The sequence below is a fragment of the Sus scrofa genome, chromosome 7, assembly GCF_054392235.1.
Source record: "Sus scrofa isolate SSC_HxYL_T2T_F1_AM1 chromosome 7, Sscrofa_HxYL_maternal_Yorkshire_Landrace_v2.0, whole genome shotgun sequence".
In the NCBI taxonomy this organism is placed as follows: Eukaryota; Metazoa; Chordata; class Mammalia; order Artiodactyla; family Suidae; genus Sus; species Sus scrofa.
In genome coordinates, this window is record NC_139389.1 from 81,385,819 (window position 1) to 81,409,133 (window position 23,315).

General features: G+C 33.0%; 1 protein-coding gene across 16 annotated transcripts in view; it reads left to right on the forward strand.

Moving 5' to 3' along the window:
• The first annotated feature begins 292 nt into the window (after nt 1-292).
• NOVA1 (NOVA alternative splicing regulator 1) overlaps nt 293-23,315 on the forward strand; it is a 153,308-nt gene continuing 130,285 nt past the window's right edge. For 5 of the 16 annotated variants that reach the window (XM_084969051.1, XM_084969057.1, XM_084969063.1 and 2 more), the window contains exons 1-2: nt 293-1,081; nt 2,810-2,953. Coding sequence is in view for 5 of the 16 variants with exons in the window: in XM_084969063.1 (XP_084825189.1) it covers nt 946-1,081; nt 2,810-2,953 (280 nt within the window). In the remaining 11 variants the exon portion in view is untranslated. Of the gene's footprint in view, nt 1,788-2,809; nt 2,954-8,094; nt 8,211-9,878; nt 9,959-23,315 lie in introns of those variants that run through there. The other 11 variants (XM_084969052.1, XM_084969053.1, XM_084969058.1 and 8 more) reach the window with 6 other exon arrangements.

Sequence of the window (23,315 nt, forward strand, 5' to 3'; positions counted from 1 at the left end):
CGCCCCCGCGCACGCGCTCAGTCCCCGCGCGCACACTCCCGCGCAGACACGCTCACTTTCCCCCTTTGGCGCCCCCCCCCCTCCACTCCTCGCCGCCCGCCCGCCCCCGCAGGCTGAGGCTTCGGCGTCGGGAGGCGGCGGCGCTGCTGAGAGGCAGAGACCCGAGCGCGAAGTGTGTGGGAGTCTGCGAACTCAACCCCTCACTACCCTCCCCTCGTAGCCATCCCCCTCCCTCCCCGTTACCCCCCCTCCCCCAAAGCGGGAGAAATAATGAGCGAGACCGGGCGGCAGCAGCAGCAGCGCCAAGCAGCCCAGGCAACGGCAGAACCGCTCTGGCAGCGGCGGCGGCGGCAGCACCAGCAGCGGGAGTGAGCGCAGCGCTAGCGCGGCGCGGGGACCGCCGCGCTCCTTCCCGGCTCTAGCCCTCCTCCGCCGCTCGCTCCTCTCTCCGCATCCACCTCCTTCCCCTCCTCCTGCTCATTCACTCTTTCCCTCACTCTCCCCTCCTCCTCAGCTTCTCCCCGCGCCCCGCCAGCCCTAGCGCTTTCCCACTCCCTCTGCCCGTCCTCCCCGCTCCCCTCCTCCCGCTCATTCACTCGCCCCTCTCCCTTCTCCACTCTCTCCCCCTCTCTCCTTTCTTCTCCTTCTTTCACCCTCCGTCTCTCACACCCCCTCCATTCCCCTGTCTCCTTTCTGACACTGCACTGCAGCTGCTCCACAGCCCTGCCCCCTCCCCAGTGAGAACAAACCAGCAACATTGCTTTTTTTTCCTAAAGAGATTTCTATTGATCCGATTAAAAACAAAAACAAAAACAAACCAACCTTAAGAAACCCCAAAAGCAAAAAAAAAAAAAAAAAAAAAAAAAAGAAAAAAAAGAAAAGAAAAGAAAAAGCCAAAACAAAAGGGAGAACCTTCTCCCGGTAGAAGCGGCAGGAACTGCAAACATGATGGCGGCAGCTCCCATCCAGCAGAACGGGACCCACACTGGGGTTCCCATAGACCTGGACCCGCCGGACTCGCGGAAAAGGCCGCTGGAAGCCCCCCCTGAAGCCGGCAGCACCAAGAGGACCAATACGGGCGGTGGGTATCGCTTCCACCTCCCCGCTGGCCCCATCCCCCGCCGCCCGCCCCTGCCTCCCTCCCTCCCGCCGTCCTCCCTCCCTCCCGCGGCCCGGACACCTCTAGCCCGAACCCGGCGGCTCCCGCGCCCTGCCTCGCGCCCCCTCCCCTGCACCTGCCCCGCACCTCGCCGTCCTCTACACATTTCCATTTCTGTGTTTATCATTCATCAAAATGGCGACCGGTTTTTCGGAATAGATCTATCTTTCCATTTAATCGGTCGAAAGGCTGTCCATTTAAATATCCTAGACCTGGGCAAGGGGGTCCGTTAAGGAGGAGGAGGATGACCCCGAGTGAGGTGATGGCCGCCCGAAGATGCGCGCTGCATTTAACAGTCTGATAAAATAAATAAATAAATGGCACTTGGGTAGCGGAGAGCAAATGACTGGGGCACCGGAGAGTTTTTCTCTTCATCCCCTTGCTTTGGGCCACAAGTAGTATGCAAAATCTTGATGAGTGCATGCTCTTACAGCACTTATATTGTCGGTGCAAATAGCTCATTGATTTGTCTTCAGGGGTGTGCATACGAGGGTGGGGGTGTCTGGTACTGTGACTTGTTAGTTAACATCCTGCGCTTCCTGGGAAGATGAGTTATAACGGAACCGGTATCGCTTCTTCATTTGCACTGGAGTCATCTTAACAATGCACCCAATGCATCGAGGCAGAGGTGAATTTATCTACAGCATGTACATTAGAGACGGATGGGGGTCTTGCGAATGGCACACCCGAAAAATTTGGAACGTTCATTCACATAAGGAAACTGGATTTACCGCGGTGTTTCTTTAAATAGACATGATCAGTTTGACGGAAATTAAAGTTTATGGAGTTGGCTTTATTTTCTAAAACATTTCATTTCAATCATTCTTGGTTCCTCCACTCCCTCCGTTTTTATAATTGTGGTACTTTTGGAGAAGGAACATTATCTGGTCACTTTTAAGTGTATTTGATGTAAATGACTCCTAAGCTTTTTAGTATTGGCAAAATTCTTCTTAAGGTCCTTTAATTAATGAGCTTAAACGAGATCATGGTAGACTAAGGAGTGCTAAAGAAATACACCAGGATTAGTTAGATTTGCCGGTCCACATCACTTTGAGTTATTTCCTGGCAGTTATTGAAAGCTTGGAATACACCCTACAGTTTGGGTGGATTATTTGGTAGGAGAATGGTTGTTTTGCATACTTTAAGTAGGATATAGGCAGTGGCTAATTGTAATCCCCGTGTGTTTGCAGATGTCAAACGAATATAGCTCATCACTATTTACGGTCCTTTATTCATTTTGCAACATGTTAAGTGAAGGTTTGTCATGGTATAAATCGCTGAAGTTTTTGTTAAATGGTCATTTCATTTTGTTTTACCATAGTAACCACAGATAGAATTGGAAGACTTCCATGTTTGGAATAACAACTGGAATTTAGTCATCAGTTTCTACAGTGCTGCAAAATAATAGAACATGTTTAGCTTTTGATTCCAAGTTTGAAAGTATAAATCCTACAAAATGGGAAACATTTCGTACATATTTATTTTTCAATGTAATTGGCTCACTTTTGTTCTTAAAAAACAAAAACCAGAAAACCCGTATTTCCTACAGCTGTATGCCCAATTAATTGATGTTTTTCTTTCTTGAGGGTAGGGGGAATACAAAGTTTTAAGTTATCTTATTAACGCAGTATATTTCTTTGCATTTTTCAGAAGACGGCCAGTATTTTCTAAAGGTTCTCATACCTAGTTATGCTGCTGGATCCATAATTGGGAAGGGAGGACAGACAATTGTTCAGTTGCAAAAAGAAACTGGAGCCACCATCAAGCTGTCTAAGTCCAAAGATTTTTACCCAGGTAGGTGCAATGATGAAGAGATTGTTTGATAAATCCCCAAGGAAGGAAAGAAAAGATCTACCTGTGTTGTGTGCTGTGTTGAAAGAATTCTTAATAGTGTAGACATAATTTATATATTTGATGTATTAGAGTATTTGTGGAAAATTTTTAAGAGTGTTTTCACTCTTGATTATGTCTTGTTTCTATAATCAATATACTGTGTTTATAATTTAGGCCAATTTTGAGATGAATCTTTTGATATTTCTAAATACTTCTTTGTAATTAGGAAAAAAACTCTAAAATTTAAAGATAGAAACCTGGACAGCTGGCATCAGGAGATAGGGTTCTTCTGAAGTTTTCAGACATAATTGTAATGACAATTAGTCTAGAGTGAATTCAGAAGAGGGGGTAGAAAGGCTTCTTAAAGAATGGACCATTTACTTCTAAATCCATTATGTACCTCTTTCTGCTTCATTGCTTTGTTTGTTGGCCCTGGAGTGAAGTAAAGAGGACAACTGCTGCCTCTTCAGATTTTTAAAATATTGTGTTTTTAATGTAATTCTGACAAGGAAATATATTATTATGTAAGAAGTAAAATAATGCTTCAGAATTTGTGTTGCTTAAGAGCTGTATTTGATCAAAATATGTTAACAGTTTGTACGGTGCTATAGGTAATGTAGCCCACTGGAATATGGCAAGTTTCCTAGGTGGTATAATTTTTTTCTGTACTTTTCAGTATGCTTTTAAAATTTCAAGTGCTCTATAATTGTGCCTATTTTTCTTTCTCTTTTAAAAAATCATTTTGCTACTTAATATATGGATTTTAAGCTTACTTTTAAAATCTCTTAATTGAATAGTATACATCCTAGTAAAACATTAATTGGTTTGCTTTTACCTAGATGTAGCTTCTGCCATTTTTTTGGTTATTTCATCTTTATTGGCATAAAAAAAATATTTATTCAGTGCTGAGGGGACTGATACTGCTTCCTTTTTTCTTGGAAGAAAAGAAAAGCTGATTTGCTTTCAATGATCTAATTCAGTAAGAGTTCTTTAGTACAGCAAAGACATCTGGCATGAATGTAAGCAAAAACATTTGGAGGATTTCTTTTTCATAGCCAATTGCTTGGCGGTAGAAAATGGACCATTATACTACATGAGAAGGTTTTAGAATGGTTGGAACTATCATTTACTTATATAATTAAGTGTGTATTTGGTAAACATTAAATTTATTCAACTAAGATGGAATCTATTAGATATGATGTCCTTCGAAAGTTTGTTTCCTGTGAGTGTAGTTTGGTAGATGGCTTTCCTTGTCTCTGAAACTTTCCTTATGCGTTAAGAAAGTTTGCTAACATATTCACATTTGTATGTTTTAAAGGTATGTTATGATGAAAAAAATCAATGTGAAATTTGAAAATCCTTAGTATAAATAAAAGCATTCAAAAGAGCTTGATTGCAGAATTAATAACATTATAATTCTAGGAAAAGAGCTTCAAAGGTAAATTAAATTCGCTGTCAATAGTTGAAAATGAAATAGCTTTTTTGCATTATACATGAGATAGTATCAGATGTGCAGGGATGTTACACAAAATTGGTGTTTATCAAGGATATTCCAAATAGTAAATTAAATGCTTTTTCATTTGAATATAGTTTGTTTTCAGAGGGTTGGAAAGGATACAACTAGAATTAGATCTTTTGTTTTTAGTGCACTTAATTGTGCATTTCTTATTACATTGAAATTGCTTATTTTATTTATAGTTCTGAGGCATGTTATTCATATAGAGCAAGAATATCTGTTGGAAAAAATGGAAAACTGGAATGCGTTGAATAAAATTTTGTATGTGTAGTGACGTAACCTGATCAAATGTGAGTTGAAATGTCTGGATAAAAGAAGTCTTATACTCTGCCTCTAACAGGTGGAAACCAATCATACACTATGGTGTCAGTTTTAAGGATAAAATAAAGCCCTGTAATTTATAAGAAGCTTTGATAATTCTGAATACTTCATATTCAAATACTGTTTTAACTATGTTATTACCTGTTCAGACAGAATACGTCTCTGTTCTTCTGATAGACTTTAAGTCTTTCTATTCATACTTGACCATAGGCCTGTGGAAGTATTTAAGGTCCTGGTATTCCTCACTGTAATAGCCTCTGAGCTACTTTGAACTTCTCTTACTCAAATGTACTTAATGGATACTTAGCTTGCTCATCTCAAATGAACTGAATTAAAAAACTGTGATTTACATTATCTAGTTATAAGGTTTTTCTTATAGGATTATGACATAATTCAGAAACCCTATTTTGTGTTCATGTATGTAATTATGACTCTTATATTCCACTAGAATGAGTATGCCCGATGTTTATTTCATGAAGCATTTTTTTTGTTTGTTTCTTATTTGTAAGACAGTATTTGGGGAAAAGTGAACTTTAGTTGTAATTTAATGGATTTTCTCGGATTACCTAAATTTTGAAACAGAATATACTTGTTTTTGGAAGGTTTATTTAAAATACTCGTGTATTTGAGAAAAACTTTCTTCAGGATATATAATGCAGAGTACAGGCACACTTTAATAAGTTTCAACTCAAATAATATGTGCATTGTTTTTTTTATAGCCAATATAATCTCATATTTACCATACTGTTTTCCTTTTTTGTTCAGTTTGAATATTTAAAATATCTTAAGCAACCTTGCTTTTCTGAGTAGTTTTTGAATATTTATGGTTGAAAAGAAGAAAACATTTTTTTGCGTATTAATTTATATGATTTAGAATTTGTAGAACTGAATATTGCATTGTACATTTTAGCATGTCATATATTAAATAAAATAATTTGGGGAAATAGTAAGGTAAGGATTGTAAAGAGCCTTTTTCAATTACTATAGTCAGAAAAAAAGATCTACAGGTAGGTTCATTTTACTTTTTGCTATGATGTGTAACTCATTTATCTATTACTGAAAATTGAAACCTTACAAAATACTAACTTATTCCCTGTGGTTTATGAATATACCTTTTATTCTTACTTAATTAGAGCAACTTAATATTATTAGTGTATATAGCCTTTTTACAATTAGGTTGCCAAAAGTTGTTGTCTTGTAGCGAAAAACAGCTTTCTCATTTTGGGAAATATATTACTGTATGCATTTTCAGGATGACAGTGGGATAGTATCATTTTATTCCTTTATTTGGCACCTGAAGATGTCTTTTAGCTTTTGTTAATACATGGATTTATTTTACCTGTTAAAATTAATTAATGAATAGTTCAGGTATGTGGAAAAAATTATCAAATACATTATTCATTGGGAATAGTAAAGAATATATAAAATAAATATTTTCTTATGCCTTAGATTTTAGAACACTTCAGAGTGTACCTATTTATTCCACTATATGATACTGGAAATATTCATTATATCAAATAGGAATTCTTCACTATAATCTTGGCATATATTTGTGTGTTATTTTAAACTGTTTTCGTATTTGTGGCTGTAAAACTGGATCATATTTAGTGTAAATTATTTCCTTTTTTGGTCCTGAAGTTAAAATTTAAACTCATTATTCCTTGATTTATTGCATCTGAATTTTATCACTGTCCAAATTAGATGAGGTTTTTTAAAAAAATCACAAACCGTTTAATTTATATGTGAAATCTTTAAAAATAATGAAAAAGCAGAATGTAAGTTAAATTTTCTTTTAGTGAAGGGAGAATACCCCACACTGCGCTGGTTTTGACATGGGGAATATTCAGTGGCCAATTTAACCTTTAGGATTGGGATTGTACAAGAATGATGATTCTTTTGAAAATCAGAAGAGTTGATGAAGTTTAAAATAAATTACTTATTTGTTTATGTTGTGGAAGCAAGATTATTATCGTATTGATAGTACAGTGTGATTACTTTTGTTATAGCTTCTAAAAGTTGCAGTCTATACTCTTTGCTTTGATCTAAAATGCAAAGCATCTTAGAAATTACTGGTATATATTTTAAGGTGAAATTGGTAGGTAAATAAAATTATAACAAATGGAAAATAAAGTGTAATTTCTAATATTGTTAAATTTAATAGCATGTTTATCATACTGTGTTATACCTTTGGTTTTAGTATTGTCGGAGAGTTGCTCACACATATGTGTTTTTCTTTAAATATTAAAGTTGTGATATTTATATTTGTCATACTACTGTTGTTATTTTATATTTTTTTCTCTACATATCCTCAATTGTAGGAAGAACCATAATAAACTTTCACTTACACCTTGATATCTGCCTGAAAATTTGCTACATATTTTTAATACTTTATTTCTCAATTTAAACAGTGTGAAATCTGAACATGTGAAAGAATGTTATTGGCCTAGCACATGTATGTTAAAATTGTAGTTTACAAAAGATAAAATCTTTATACTTGCTCATAAAATAAATGTTTTATGGTATGAGATTTTTAGAGTAAGTTAGAGTTAAAAAGTGTAGCTATTCATTTCATTTGATTTTTTATTTCATCTTGATGTAATATCTTCTATTATCGATTTAGTAAGTTATGGAACATCATTAATTTACAGTGTTGGTGTTGTCATGAATTATATAGCACAATGAAATTTTTCTATTTGCAGCCTTCTGGATTTGGGAAAAATAGCTCATTTAAAATTTGTGAACATTACAGGGTAAGATAGTACGTATAACAACACTGCCTTGCGAATATCACCCCCAAAGGATTTTAGGAATAGTTTTAAAATAGGGAATACAATTGGTGAAGTAGTTCAATATTTATGTAAAAAAGATGTTTTGTATAATATACAAAGAGGAAAAATGATCTGTGTCTTGGGAACTCTGAGCAGTATGTGGTATCACTGAAAACCGAGCAACAAACCACCAGTCAGAAACATGTCTTTTTATATAGTTCTGTTCTTTTTTTGTTCTGGCTTAAGAGAATTAATTTTTGCTCTTACCTGTCACAAATATTTATCGAACAAGGCTATGTCACTTGGTAACTGAAATTCAGCACCTAGTTAATAATTTTTTTACCACAGAGTTTAGTCTTAATTGTTTCCAGTTTTAGTGGAGCTTTGTTTTAAAGGATAACTTTTATGAGCAAGTGCAGCTTTTCAGAATAATACTAGGGGGATGAGGGTGGGAGATTTGTGCTTGATTGCCATCTCATTTCCATCTTTGGATGCAGCTCTAGCATAAAGTTAAACAACATCTGCAGAGATCTGACTGACAAACATCTCTCTGGGACTCATCATTGCAGCCTGCAGCAGGTGCATTCAGCTTTGCAGTCTTTTCCAAAAAGAGGTTAGTTTGTTCTAACATCTATCAGTAGACCAGTGGGAGCAAGTGACTAGAGAGAAGAGGTTGGTTGTCACTTGTCCAGTGCTGGAATACTACAGGTAATTGGACTGGACTGGTGGGAACCGCAACAGTGTGTGTCTCACATTGCACTGCAGCTGCTTTGGAGCTTAATTACCTGACCCTCAGAGACTGAAGTGTCATGGTATAAAAGGCAACACGCAAGAAATGAAGCAGTGCTTTTCAGTACTTCCTGATATTTGGGTTGGTGAAATTCCCATTTTCTATTCTTTAAAGATATGGCATTGATTTGTCCATTTTTTATATGGAAATATTTGAAACTAAAATGATTTCTATGAATCTGATATAATCCACATAGAAAGGAGATGGGGGCTTTAGGTATAGAAAGAAAAAAAAATAATCTTAAGTAAGAAGTATTTAAAGTTCGTTATTCCACAAGTACATTTTCAAATCATGAGTGAGTAGAAATAAATGAAACTACATTGTAGTTTTTAAAAAATTATTGTCTTAGATTAACATTTATTTATTACTTTATAGGAGAAATAATCTGTAAAATTAAGTTGTATCTTTTTCACATGTTAGGGACTTTGACAGGCAAACTTTGCTGAATGTCTAGAAGTATTCCAACAAATAAGACAGACATAGCATGTTAAAAATATTTTTAGGATGTTTCAGCTTAATATAGGAGTGCTGTTGAAATGGTTCTTTACCATAATTTATAACAAGTAAATTAAATTTTGATTAAATAAAAACAAATAATTAGTCTGTCATTTATTTCTTTTGTTTTAAATTTCATTTCTATTTCACTGACTTACAGTATACTTCCATGACACATATAGAAGTTTCTCATATGTTCTAATAGTATTCCCATTTAATGTAGATATCTTATCATAGTCCTGTTTATTAGTTTGCCTTTGAATGAAAAATAGTTCTTACGGTAAAAATGTCTTTAAATCCAGCAAAGTGCTATACTATTTCAAAAGATTTTCAGAATTTTAAAAATATCATTTGGAGTCTTAATGAAGCAGTTTTATCATTGTGACTTTTTATTAATTTTACTAAATTGAATTTTTTGGTACCATTGAATATAACTTGTCAGTTACCCCAAAGTAATTAAGTTTTGGAGTTTGCAAGTTTTTTATCCTATATACTTTTCTTTAAGAAATTTTTACCAGAGTTGCCAATAACTACTTGATTCTGAAGTTTGTAAGAAAAAGGTTTTAAATGTTATCTTAATTAGGTTATGAATAATTGGTAATTTATTGGTAATTATGGTAACTGTGGGAAATAAGATTAAAATAATCATCTCTTGAAGTAGAGAGAATCATTCCCTCACTTTTAAACATATTTCATTTTTCAATCACGATTTTTCATTTTTGACATCATGGAATGTTGTTTTCCTATTAATTCTCATTAATATAAAATATTCTTTAAAATTTCACATTTAGAAAGTTTTGTTAAAGAAGTACTAAATAAAAATAAACATTTTAAAGACTACAGCACTGAAAAAAATACACTGACAAACTTTTTGAGATATTTTCAACATTTGCTAAGCTTCAAACCACTATATGGATATCCTTTTCCATAACAAACTTGATCATGAAAACACTGAATATCTGCACTCCATCATTGATCTTTTGCTGCTTCCTGCAGGACCTGTCATAGCATCGTTGACAGGACCAGATGAAAAATGAAATCAGTATCTTGAGTTTTTTAACAACAAAATGATTCAGGTAAGATTATTTGGTGTGGAAAATAATACATTTTTTTTACCGTCCTTACACTCATGTAGTAATTGATATTTAAAATTAAAGTTTTTTTTATTTCAAGACCTGTTTTATGTCTTACTGATGTTCAGCATATTGATAATGTCCAATGAATTTTATTCTGAACTCAGTAATTTTAAAGTTTTAGGTTATAGTGTTTCTTACTTTTCTTGAGAAACAGTGTACCTTTTGAAGTTTTGAAGAGTTTTTTTAAGACTAATTTTTTAAGTCACAAAAGTCTTTTTTTTAAAAAAAACCAGAGTCCTATTTTTATCCTTAAGTATGAAATCTGTCTGGAAGTTTTTCTTTAATTATTATATGTATTTACCAGATGCTTCCTGTAGGCCAGATGTCGAATAGTCATCATGATATAAAATTATTACAAAGCATTTTTTTTTTTTTTGGTAAAGAAATATGGCTGTGTTTTACCCTAAAGTGTTAGGCTTTGTTATTGCATCTTTAAGTTTTGTTTTAAAAAATGTTTTACATTACATGACGTGGCATCTCTGTCAGTGACTTAGTGAGAACACTTAGAAATATTGAAGAGGCTTTTTTTTTTCATTTTACTTAAAGGGATTGGAAAAATCTTGTAATTGTGGAACTAGATAAAAGAAGTGAAGCTTAGGTATGATCTCTTCCAGAATCTCCACCTAACAGTAGAGAAAACAAAGATACCAAGAATAACATGCCAATAATTGTCATGCAACTTTTAAAATATGTTTTCTGAATCTGTGGTACAATTTTAGTAGGTACTTCACTCTCTTTTTATTTTTCTTTATCCTTTTTTTTTCTTTTTTGAATATGACCCTGAGGAAATAAGTGTTCACTTCTCTCTAATGATAGATTATAATGCCAGGAATATAGCCTGGTCATTTTCTGATTTATTGTAATTGTACTATTTGAAAATGGCAGTGTTTTCAGAGTGATTTGGTTTCTAGAGCTTTGTTACTTTCCTACATTTGCAAAGTATATATTTTTTCTTCTTTTTCTCTTTTTTTTCTTCCTTCCTTTTTTTTGGCTCATTTTAAAAATTTCTTCATTTTTGGTTCAATGGAGCAATGACCTTGCTAAAAATATGTAGACTTTCTAAGTCAAATTCTGTTTTCAGGGATATATATACATTTTTTTATATTTTTATGACTTACAAAAATTTCCTTAAGAATTTCATGTTTGGCTAGGTATTCATGACAGTTGGTTTTAAAAGGACAAAATATTATAATTAAGAAATAAGCATGAAGCTAATTGTAAGGCAATCTAAGTAAAAATGAAGATACATAATATAATAATTATTAATCTAAAAACATTATTTTCTCTTTTTTTCCTATCCATTTCATTAAATTGGTCCACTTCTCAGTTAATTAGAATTCTAATGTTCTTTGCATTGCGTTATAGGCTTAAGGACTACTTTCTAACATAATTGTAAAAGTACTTAACTTGAGTTTGAAGTTGTTTTTCCTTCATGGCTTTAAATTAAAACAGAAAATCTTGTGTCATAGTCTTTACTTACATCAATTGAATAATAGAATTAAGCTCCATTGGTATGAAGTAATTTATGTCATCCTTCTTGCCTGCTGTATGTTCAATATATAGCCAGCCCAGTGTTTTAAACATCATTCCATTTGATATTTAAATGAATGAATGTGTGATTGAATGACTGACCAGTCTGAGGCTTCATCTATGAATGTAATGGATGTAGAAGGCAATGTTTAGTTTTTAATTATATTTCTGGTTTACTTTAGTGGGGGTAATATCAATACAATGGTTATAGAAGGCAATTAATCTTTAGTTTTTTATTATATTTCTGGTTTACTTTGGGATGTGTGTGTGTGTCTAAAATCTGTATTTAGGATAAGTAAACTAATGAATTCAAAACTCAAACAGGGAATAATCACAGAAGTGTTAAGACAGATATGGGTTTTAACAAAGAGTAGTTTTGCTTTCTATTTAGCATGTTTGCCTGTGTGAAGAAAATTGAAAGCCAGTATTATGGAGAGTACTTCAAAGCCATCATCTCCCAGATGGAGATCACTTTTAAAATACTCTGTCTTAAATGTTAGCTTAATTAATGTTTATTTACTAATAAAGTAATAAAAAGTATCATTATTACGAGACTTTATAGTTATATCGCATTATAGTTTACTTATTGCCCCATGGCTACATGTTCAGTAGGGAACAGTCTGCTGAAGACTTTTCATGAGATATATTGAAAATGAAAGATTACTGAAGTAAGGTTACATTATCAAAAATATGATTAGCGAATGTTTTACCTTTAATATATTTTAATGTATTTTTCTTCACCTATAGTAAGTTAACATGTATAAATATATTATGACTTTTAGAAGATGGTTTATTAATTTCTCTTGTTTACTAAGGAAAAAGTACATCAACTATGTAGTAGAGTGTAATTCATATGCTTAGAGGTTGACTAACTTGAATACTTTATTTGAAATTAAAATTTTAGGAAAATTATTGAATTCGGTCTTCTTTAAAGTCTTTTAAATATTTTTAAACAGAATTTAGACAAATGCGTGAAATACTATTTTTCTCATAGTAACGCATTGATTTTTTTTGCTGCAATAAACCAATGAAACATCTAAGGTTAAATATAAGATAAATATATTTAGTTTCATGATTGGTCCCATACATTTTTATGAATTCAGTTTATTTTTTCAAAAGCTGATGAAGAATAATGAGTTAAAATTACTTTAAATATTTCTTGACTTGGCTGCCCTTCCTTGCCACCATAGCCAGATTTTTAACATTTTGATGGACATTTATCTGTTCCCTTTGGAGTTAGAACTAATACCATTCTCTGAAGATCTTACTCTCAAGCAAGAGAACAATAAGAAATAACAAAGATAAATACCTGGTTATATTAAAGCTTAATAACTCTATAATGATAGAATTACATCTAGAAGTTGAAACTGCTTCTGTCAGTGGCTAGATCTTGAGAGAAGTGGGTATACCTCAAAGAAGACTTCAAAGAGGCACTAGCAGAGTTTTGAGTGTTGAATTTTAATTTTCTTGGTGGACAAGAGTGGAAGGTCATTTGAAGCAGAGACGATGTATATAGCCTTAAAGATGTAAAAAAATTCCTGGTATATTCAAGGGTGTAAAGTAGTTTGGTACTACTGGGATAAAAAGAGGAATTGCTGTAGGGAAAGGGTAGGAGTAGGGAGATACTATCAATATCTGTACAGATAAGGGAAAATGTATTGCAGATGTAAAAGAAATAAGTTTGATTGAAAAATATTCATTTTGAAGATATTTATTGGCAATAACTATTTTTAAGGAAAAATGCATCTATTATGTCTGTAAATGAATGACAGTGATACTGTAATTAAAATATGTGTATTTATATAAATGTAAATGGTGATATTTGTACTTTAGAGGAAGGATTGTCCGAGTTACCTAAAAGCAGAGTTGAGTGGTAAATTCAGAAGTCTGGCTTTCTCCTTTGGCTATATAAGTAGACTTAAAGGGAAGACTAATTTGTTTAGAAAGAGAGCAAAAGACTAAGGGAAAGGGGAGGTAACCAAGACAGAAAAGAAATGCTAATAAATCTGAAAGCTATCTTTTATTAAGCAACTATGTGCCAAAGGTTAGAAGAAAAAAAGTGTAGGACCTAGTGATTGACGAATGTCAGTGAAGGAAAGCTCTGGAGATAGAAATCTGCTTTCGACATATGTTGACATTTTCAACCTGTTGATTACACAAGTGCCTTTAAAGATAGTCACTGAAAAAAAAAAGCAAACAAACACAAAAATAAAGTTAGTGACTTTAATGAATAACTGTTTAGATTCATATATTTGATAAAATTTTCTCATTTCTTAAATTATATGAATATATAGGCCTAGTATCTAGTTCTCTTGGTATATGAATAGATACATTCATTTTAAATTTGAGAAAATTAATGATTTGCACAGCATATACATTTTTAATATGTGAATTTTAAGTTTTTGGTGATGTTCAGACACTAAAGTTTTGATGTGAGAGACATTGGTGTGTGTTATATCAATGAAAATTGAAACATTATTCATGTTAGTGGATTCTCTGTTGTGTAATTATTTTATTTGGAATTTCAATTGATTGTTGAGATTTAGCAGAATTCTCCATCACTGATATTTATTTCATATAAGAATTAGTCTTAATTGATAATCTATCAAATCCAGATGAATTTAAAAAAGTGACTGTGAAAAATATGTCACTGTTTTTCCATTTAGAAAATTAGATTAAAAAATCTATCTAGCATTTATACTGATTTGTGAAATTATTGGCTAGTTGTGTAGAGAAACATTCAAAAATTGAACAGCTGAAGTGACATTAAGCACCAGATGGGGATTTGAAATAAAAATATTCATTGTATAATCTTTATTTAAGTGCTGTTCATAATTCAATAACACCAGTTGTATATAAAAGGAAGCCTAATTGCCTTAAAATCGATATGCATATCATGGTATAGTAACATGACTTCTTAACAGAATAAGTTAGATAAAAGGACTGCATACATTACAGAACCAATACAGTTATGAGAAAATTTGTGAAGAAACTAAGTTTGCGACTTGTTTCAAAGTGACTTTTATTTAAATTTATTAACGTCTTTTACAGATTCTACCTTTAAAATGATATTCTATTTTACATTTACGTGTATTTTCTCAACTGAAAAATTTTAGCCACGTTTTCTTTAAAGTAGTATTTGATGTTGATTCTTCTAAAGTATGTACCTGTGCTGTTTAAGGAAAGGTGTGTTCCTCAAAGCTAAAGCTCACATTTTAGCTATACTGGTATTTGACATCATATTTAAAAACTAGAATGACTCTACATGTGAAAACACAAACTGTGATAATAAGCTAGATATGCCATATGTGGCAGTTTAGGTTGGCATATATCTCAATGACATGTTTAATGTTGTGTATTACTAAGATTAGTAATTTTACAGTAAAAAGCTGCTACTTTTATAGTCAACTTGCTAGGGAACTTAGAATGCTGACAGACCCTTTACTTTGTAAATCCTTGTTTTCAGCCCTTGAAAAAATCTTTTTGCCATTAAAATTATCTGCCTGGAATCTCTCTTAGTAACTAACTTACTCTCTAAATTTTGTGAAAATTAATGAGACTTTAAAAATTAGTAGTATATAGTTTGACAGATGATTATGATGTACATAATAATCATATATGTTGTATTTTTGTTGACTAATAGTGCTAGTGTATTCGGTATAAACAAATGGTTTAGTAAAATAAATAGAATTGAAAATGGTTTTTTATTTTTAGAAAGTGTGTATATGTTAGGAAAAGCCTTGAGGTTCTATGTCTATATGCTATTTATAAAACCATTTAAAGCAAATTGCAGGAAAATATTACCCCCTTATGATAAAATACTCAACTTTGAAATTGTATTACAAAAATTTTTTCTGAAAGCCCTTCAAATAATTCAGCAGATTACATGTAAGTAGAAACTTCAATGTGAAGGAGATAATTTAGGTAAATGAAAGGGATCAATAATACAGGTAAGGACAATGTACATTATTTGACTACTTAAAATACGCAGGAGAAATACAATTCTGTTTGAGGAAAATTTTGAAGAAATTTTGGGTATAAGAAATGTTTCAAGTAATAGTCAGCTAAATTCAGTATCTTTTAAAGAACCACGCTCTGAATTTCTTTACAGGCCTATTTAAACTATCTTTGTCACCATTAATGGGAAAGGTGATAGTCTTGTTTTTAAAAATGTAAAACTAGATAACTAAAACTTAATAAAAGTTAGCAGTACTTAAAAGTAGTTTATTAATTGTACCTTAATTAAATCTTACATCTCTACACTTAAAATATCAGTATAAGCTAGAATTTTTATATCTGTTTTACAGGTGAGGAAAATAAGACATTGAAAGTTAAAATGATTTGTGACATAGCAAGTTAATGATGAACCTGTTTACTGTTATTCTGTAGCTCATTGCTTGAGACTGCTTATAAATTTGCCTCCAAAAATACAGTATTCACAATTTAGGTAAGATTCACCTAGCTGCCATGTTTAGTCCATTACTGGGAAAATAATTAGCTATTTTTGATGGGTTAGTAATTTTTCCTATTCATATGGAAATCCCACAGTTTCATTTTTGCCAATGAAAGCAAAACTGTGTACTTCAGTGAATGGAAATATCAAAACAAGTTTTCTGTACTGACCAGACCTCTTTAAAAATAGAATTTTGGTATTGTCTATGTATTTCCTATCTTCATATTACTGTTAAGACATTAAGAGAGGTTGAAATTTTGCCTTATCTATGGGACTATTTACATAAAATCATCAAATTCTTCATTTAGCATTGTAAGATTTGTCTTTCACTTTTTAAATCAAATATTATCACTGCTCTAGAGATTTGTTAAGGTTAGTAAGGTGTATTCATATCACTGTGATGGTACTTACTATAGTCAATATTTTTATGAAGATAATATACCTTATCACAGTGAAGTTTATTAAGAAATTATCAGATAATTTCAGCACTTTTTAATGTCTTCTGGGGATGTGAAGTGGAATATAAGACTCCAAGAAAACGTGTGGTGTCAGGTAGAGTGGAATTTGAATTGGAGCTCTGCCACTTAAGTAGCTGTGTATGTATTTGGTCAAATCATTTTCTCTTCTTGGACCTCTGATTTCTTATTTGTGTGATTAGTACTTCATAGTTATAAGTTGTTGATCTAGATATCACAAAAAAAAGATAAAAACATGTCACAGAATACCCGACAATAAATGTTTTGACTTATCTTTTTTCATCTCCTTCTTATTCCCGTGTTTTGTTACATTTAATAGTACTAAATTTACAGCAGAGATTTTAATGTAAAATAGATTACATTAGTGGGGGCTATAAAAAAGGAAACATTACTATAAGAATATTTTTCAAAATTATTTTTTCTCATAAAAACTGATTATTACAAAAATGCAGGCAATACAGAGAATGTTACAGTTAGCCTCTCCTTTCCCTTTGGGATAATTATGGTGTGTATTCTTTCAGAGTTTATAAATGCCTTTTTATGTAAGTTCATATTTTTAGTAGGTAATTACAGGTAATATTTGTTGTTGCATATAGGAGTGATTTTTCAGCAAATCAGCCTCTTGGTTCATGGATATATGGATGTTCTAAGGTGTCCTTCCAATCTTAGCTATGTGGATATTTTTGTGTGCATAGTCTAAAACTATGTTCTGTGATCCTCCTGAATGTATGAAGAGGTTTGTTTTTTTATCCGTATAACTGAGTTGAAAGCTAGGGACATGAATTTATAATATTGGAACATATTAAATATCGGATAAAGCATATGGGTTATTTGTATTATTTGTATTAAGACTTGAAAATTAACATAATTAACATAATTCATTAATCTGTCCTTTCTTCAATCTTGTATATACAAATACGAAACATTAAAAATATTGATCAGTGCATTAATAAGAATAAATCAGGCGGCATATAGAATATTTAATACTTGCCTTCATGATACTTTTCGAGATACAAAGGCTTCTGAAAATTCTTCTCCTGCTAGTCAAAAGGAGTCATAGTGTACTGAATGATAAAGTTAGATATTTAATAATATAGGTGATAATCACAAGACTTGTTTTTCCACTTAAAATTTTTTAACTGCTTCTGTGAAGGCCTTAAACACTTTTAATTCATGCAATTACAAGAAAATTTGGTGATGTGGTTTTACTGAGTGTATCTGTTAGGGGTCATGGTTTATTGCTTTACATTCCTTAATAAGTATTCATACCTTTCAAGAATCATCACAAAAATTCTTGATTGCTATTTTGGTAAAATTATTTTTTATGATATTTTATTATGATCAATATAAAACAATGCTATATTCTAATTCCTTACATATTAAAGTAAATATTGGGTTTTCTCTTATGGGCTCGTAGTTATAGGACCTGGTGTTGCCACTGCTGTGCCTTGGGTCACTGCTTGGCATAGATTTGATTGCTGGCCTGTAACTGCTGTGTGCTGTGGGAGTGGCCGAAAAAAGAAGTAAATGTTATTTACATCTTAAATATTTGAGATTTATGTAATACCATAGCAAAAACAAGTTTTTATTATCTTATTTTGGGTGAATGTTCTCTTGAGGGCAATAAATGTAATTAAGATCATACTTACTTGGGAGTTGCTTTGCAGAAAATATAAAATATTAGTGAATATCTGTTACCATATTGAGTAAAATCAATTTTGTATGTTTAGAATATTACACCTTTGAATATATAAAAATACTCAATGCTGTAGGAAAAAATAAATAAGAAGCTTTGCTAAAGGTAATTTAATTCCAGAATGATGAAATATCATGGACCTAATCTTTAGAGCAGTGGACTTATTTTAGATACTTAGAATCTGTAGGAATGATGAAGTCTGATTAAATGAGAGTAGTATTGACACTTGGCAGTTTATGAAAGAGGAATGCGTATCAGTCTATGGTAGAGATGACCAAGGCTTATCCTTGTTTATATTAGGATATGATTTTGGGGAACAGAGCAATTTGAAATAGGCTGTGAAAGCTGAAAATAACCCCAGCTTCCTTCTCATTTGTAACATTTTCACTCTTCTTTGAAACTAAGGCAGCAGGCTATATGATAAATTTAAGTATCAGTTACAAAACATCCTCTGTCATCCCGATTTATGATTTTATGTCCCATTTCACTGAGGGGGAAAAGTAATTAAAAGAAATTTCTCTAAGTTTTCACTACTAGATCTAGTGATCTAACTACATCCGTACCTATACAGTCTATATTCTCTCTTACTATTCTAGTAAACTGTTCCTGCCTCTAATAAAGGCCAATCCTCTACTTTAATTCTAGCTCCCATTCCCTCTTAGATACTCAGACATCTTTTATAAATTCTTTCTTGTCTTTCTTGGGTTATCGATATCCCCATTCTATTTTTTTTTTTTAACCTGTTATTTCCATACTGTTATTTCCCCCAACGTTAAAAAAAAAAAAAAAAATTCTGGGAGTTCCCGTCGTGGCGCAGTGGTTAACAAATCCGACTAGGAAACATGAGGTTGTGGGTTCGGTCCCTGCCCTTTCTCAGTGGGTTAACGATCCGGCATTGCCGTGAGCTGTGGTGTAGGTTGCAGACGCGGCTCAGATCCCAAGAGTTGCTGTGGCTCTGGCGTAGGTTGGTGGCTACGGCTCTGATTCGACCCCTAGCCTGGGAACCTCCATATGCCGCGGGAGCAGCCCAAGAAATAACAAAAAAGACAAAAAAAAAAAAAAAAAAAAAAAAAAAAGTTCTGTTTATCCTACTGCCTGTTCTAGTTACCATGCCATTAGCAGTAAAATACTTTAAATTACCTATCTGTACTTGTACTGTCTCTAGTTCCTCTCTTCCCATTTTTCTTTTATAGCCATTTCAGTTAGGATTTGATTCCCATCCTTCCAGTTAAACTGTTCTTGTCAGGGTCACTGGTGACTTTAACAATGATCATTCAGTGGTGAGTTCTCAGTCCTTCATATATAATCAGCAGCATTTGATGCAGTGATCACTCCCTCCTCTTTGAAACATTTCATTTTTGCATCCAGCATACTTCTTCCTAACTGATTGCAGCCTTGAGTTTTTCTTGCTCGTTTCTTCTCATTTCTCTGGGCTCAGTCCTTGGACCACTCTCCCCTTTTTTCTATACATGTGTACTCCCTTGCTGATCTTACCCATTGTCATGGCTCCCTTGCTGATCTTATCCATTGTCGTGGCTTCTATAAAATAACCGTCTATTTTTTGATGACTGCTAAATGTTTATATCCATTCTGGACCTTTCACCTGGACTCTAGACTAATGATGCAGCTGCCCACTTGATATCACTTGAATGTCTAATATGACATTAGACTTGAATGTCTAATCTCTATATGTTAGAATTAAATATGATTTTAAATATTCTGATCTTTCTCTCAAACCTCCAAATCTATTTCTCCCACAGTCCTCTCCATCTTAATTGCAGCTTGATCCCCAGTTTTCTAAGGCCAGAAACTTTAGAAGCATCCTTACCTTCTCTCTTTCAGTCAGATTTTATTCTCTTACAGTCATGATTCTGATTATGTTCAAGATATGTGCCTTAAATGAAAACTGAAAGCAAATATTAAAAACAATAATAAATGTTGCAAACATGAATTCTGCTCTGCTTCGTTGGGTAAAGAATTAACTGAAGTTAATGGTTGGGTGTGAATTCAGTGTGTTAAAATTCTTTCTGGAAAGTGGCAACAAGTAGCCCTCTCTTACTTATTGGCTTGACAAGAATGAGCCTCCCAAATTATAATTTAAAGAGATAAAACACCCGGAAAGCTAGATTCATGTTTAATTTTATGTTATAGGGAGGTCTGTAGGAAGCAGTCTGTACCTGAGTAGTATCAATATCAGCATATTTGTTTTGGTATCATAAATATTTTCATGCCTGCAAGAATTGATTTTTTTTTTTTTTTTTTTTTTTGTCTTTCTAGGGCTGTACCCATGGCATATGGAAGTTCCCAGGCTAGGGGTGGAATCAGAGCCGTAGCTGCCAGCCTGCACCACAGCCACAGCAATACCAGATCCATAACCCACTGAGTTAAGGATCGAACCCACATCCTCATGGATACTACTCAGGTTCATTACTGCTGAGCCACAATGGGAATTCCAATAATTGATTTTTAAAGAAAAAATTGAAGCAATAGGATTAAGAAAATTGTAAATAATACCAGTTCATTGGATTATATCAAAATGAAATCCATTGATCCTTGAGGATTCAATTAGTTTAAAATGTAAACCATGTTAGATGGTATGTACACTTGAATGATATTTATGTATATGTTCGCTGAACCATTTGGGATATTTTGCTAAATCACAACTACATCTTTTTTTTTTTTTTTTGTGCTATAACTACATCTTTTTTGAGGATTAGGCATTAAAGAAATTACACACCTGGAAAAAAACTAAATCATCTGAATGGTAAATATTTTTCTATAGAATATTTTGAGATACTTTTATGTTTATCAACTATGAGTCTTCTCATTGTATTGTCCATGAAAAATTATTCTAGTTGATGAATTTCATTTCTCTCTTTAAATAGTTTTTGCTTTACTATTTTATGTTTTTCATTCTGTACTCAGTTATTAAAGGAAATTGTATTATTCATATAAGCCAAAAAAATAATTGACTTTATGGAACCAATATAATGTTTTTAATCAAATAATTATGTAATAACAATTTTGACTTCTAATCATACATTTTATCGCTATGTCTTACTGGTAAAAGATCTCTGGAAATAATCGGCTAGAGTAAAACCAAGTAAGTCTCTACACTTTCAAATATATAAATGATACAGTAGAGGAAATTTGTTTAGTTACTGTTCTGTCAAAAGGAAACCTGTGGTAGTTGTAGCTCCTGGATTACAGGGATAAGAACATGTGGGTATGTATTTGGTTTCATTTTAAAGTTTAAAATTTTAGTTAAATTTTCTGGCTCAAAGTTAAGGCTTAAGGTTTGTGACTTAAAACATTTTATTTTGATGTGTTTAGTATTTATATATACGTTTCTTAAATTATCCCATAGTATTAATGGTCATTTATGTGAGATGTAGGTCTGCATATCATTCATAAATATTATTTTGGAAATATCTATATCATACTATTTTCACACAGCTGATAGAGACAAATTTTTTATAGATTTATCTGACTCACCAAAGCCCATGGTCGTTACTATGTCATATTATAACATAAAAATTTCCTTTTTTTTTTTTTTTATCTTTTTCTAGGGCCGTACCCGCGGCATATGGAAGTTCCCAGTCTAGGGGTCGAATCAGAGCTGTAGCTGCCAGCCACAGCAACGTGGGAACCTAGCTGCGTCTGCAACCTACACCACAGCTCACGGCACCACCGGATACTTAACCCACTGAACAAGGCTGGGGATCGAACCCACAACCTCATGGTTCCTAGTCGGATTCATTAACCACTGTGCCACCATGGGAACTCCCAAAACTTCCTTTAAATGAAAGTAGTTTTCCCATGTTGACTTGTTTTAAAAGTTTTTTTATTGATGTTTTATTTTGAAAGTGTTATTATGTGCTTGATTTAGCTAACTCAAATCATGCTTTTAATTTTCATTCATGAAAATAGCTTTAAGGTTAATATATATAAGCAAGTAATATAGACTTGATCATGTTTAATGAAAGTTATATATATGTAAGAAATACAAATTGGAATTTTAATATGCTTTCTGATGAATAATTTTTTGTATTTTTCTTTAAATATAATGTTAACCAAGTTACATAAAGATCTCTAGTTCCATTAACATTTATTTATTTATTCATGTATGTAGCTAGCAGTGGATTATATGCTGGGTGTTTTAATGTGTATAGAAGATACAAAGATATTTAAGGTCAAACCTCTTCTTAATGATAAAATAGATAATGCTGGAGAGTCAGGCATGAGCTAGATTATAGTGGACATTTAATCTATGTCAAGTAATTTGAACTTTCCTTTATGTTAAATTGGACTATACACAATATTCTAAAAGGAGTTTCTAAATCTCCAGTAACTATATATTCAAACCTACATGAATGACCAAAACTCCTAAATGGTAAGGGGTGTTTATAGTTTTCAGAGAATTATTTTACTTAGAAGTTATTTGATGGTATAGTTAAGATTTTTTAGTATAAAAAGCCATTATGCTTGCACTAGTTTTAAAATTTGAAGTAAGTGCTTTCCGTTGATATTTTTCAGTTTTAATTTAAGTGACCACTAATTTATGTGGCTCTGTATAAAGTTGGAACCCAAAACTGTTAGCTGTGAGATTTGTTTTCCATTAAGATCCTGTTAAAGTAAAGGATGCATATGGAAACCAATAGAATTAAATGATTTTAAATTAAGAATGAATGACATTTCCAGGGTAGCAGTGAATGTGTTACACTATTATTACTATTTTACTTTTTCCAATTTTAAAATGTATCCATTTCTTAAACAGTGGAATCCTGCTGTATAGCACTGGAAACTATGTCTGGTCACTTGTGATGGAGCATGAAAATGGGAGAAAAAAGAATGTATACATGTATGTGTGACTGGGTCACCTTGCTGTGCAGTAGAAAATTGACAGAACACTGTAAATCAGCTGTAATAGAAAAATAAGAAAATAAAATAAAATATATCCATTTCTGTTCTCAAAAATATTTTAAAAAGTGTTCTCTTTGGGAGTTCCCGTCATGGCTCAGCAGTTAATGAATCTGACTAAGAACCATGAGGTTGCGGGTTCGGTCCCTGGCCTTGCTCAGTGGGTTAAGGATCTGGCGTTGGCGTGAGCTGTGGTGTAGGTCGCAGACGCGGCTCGGATCC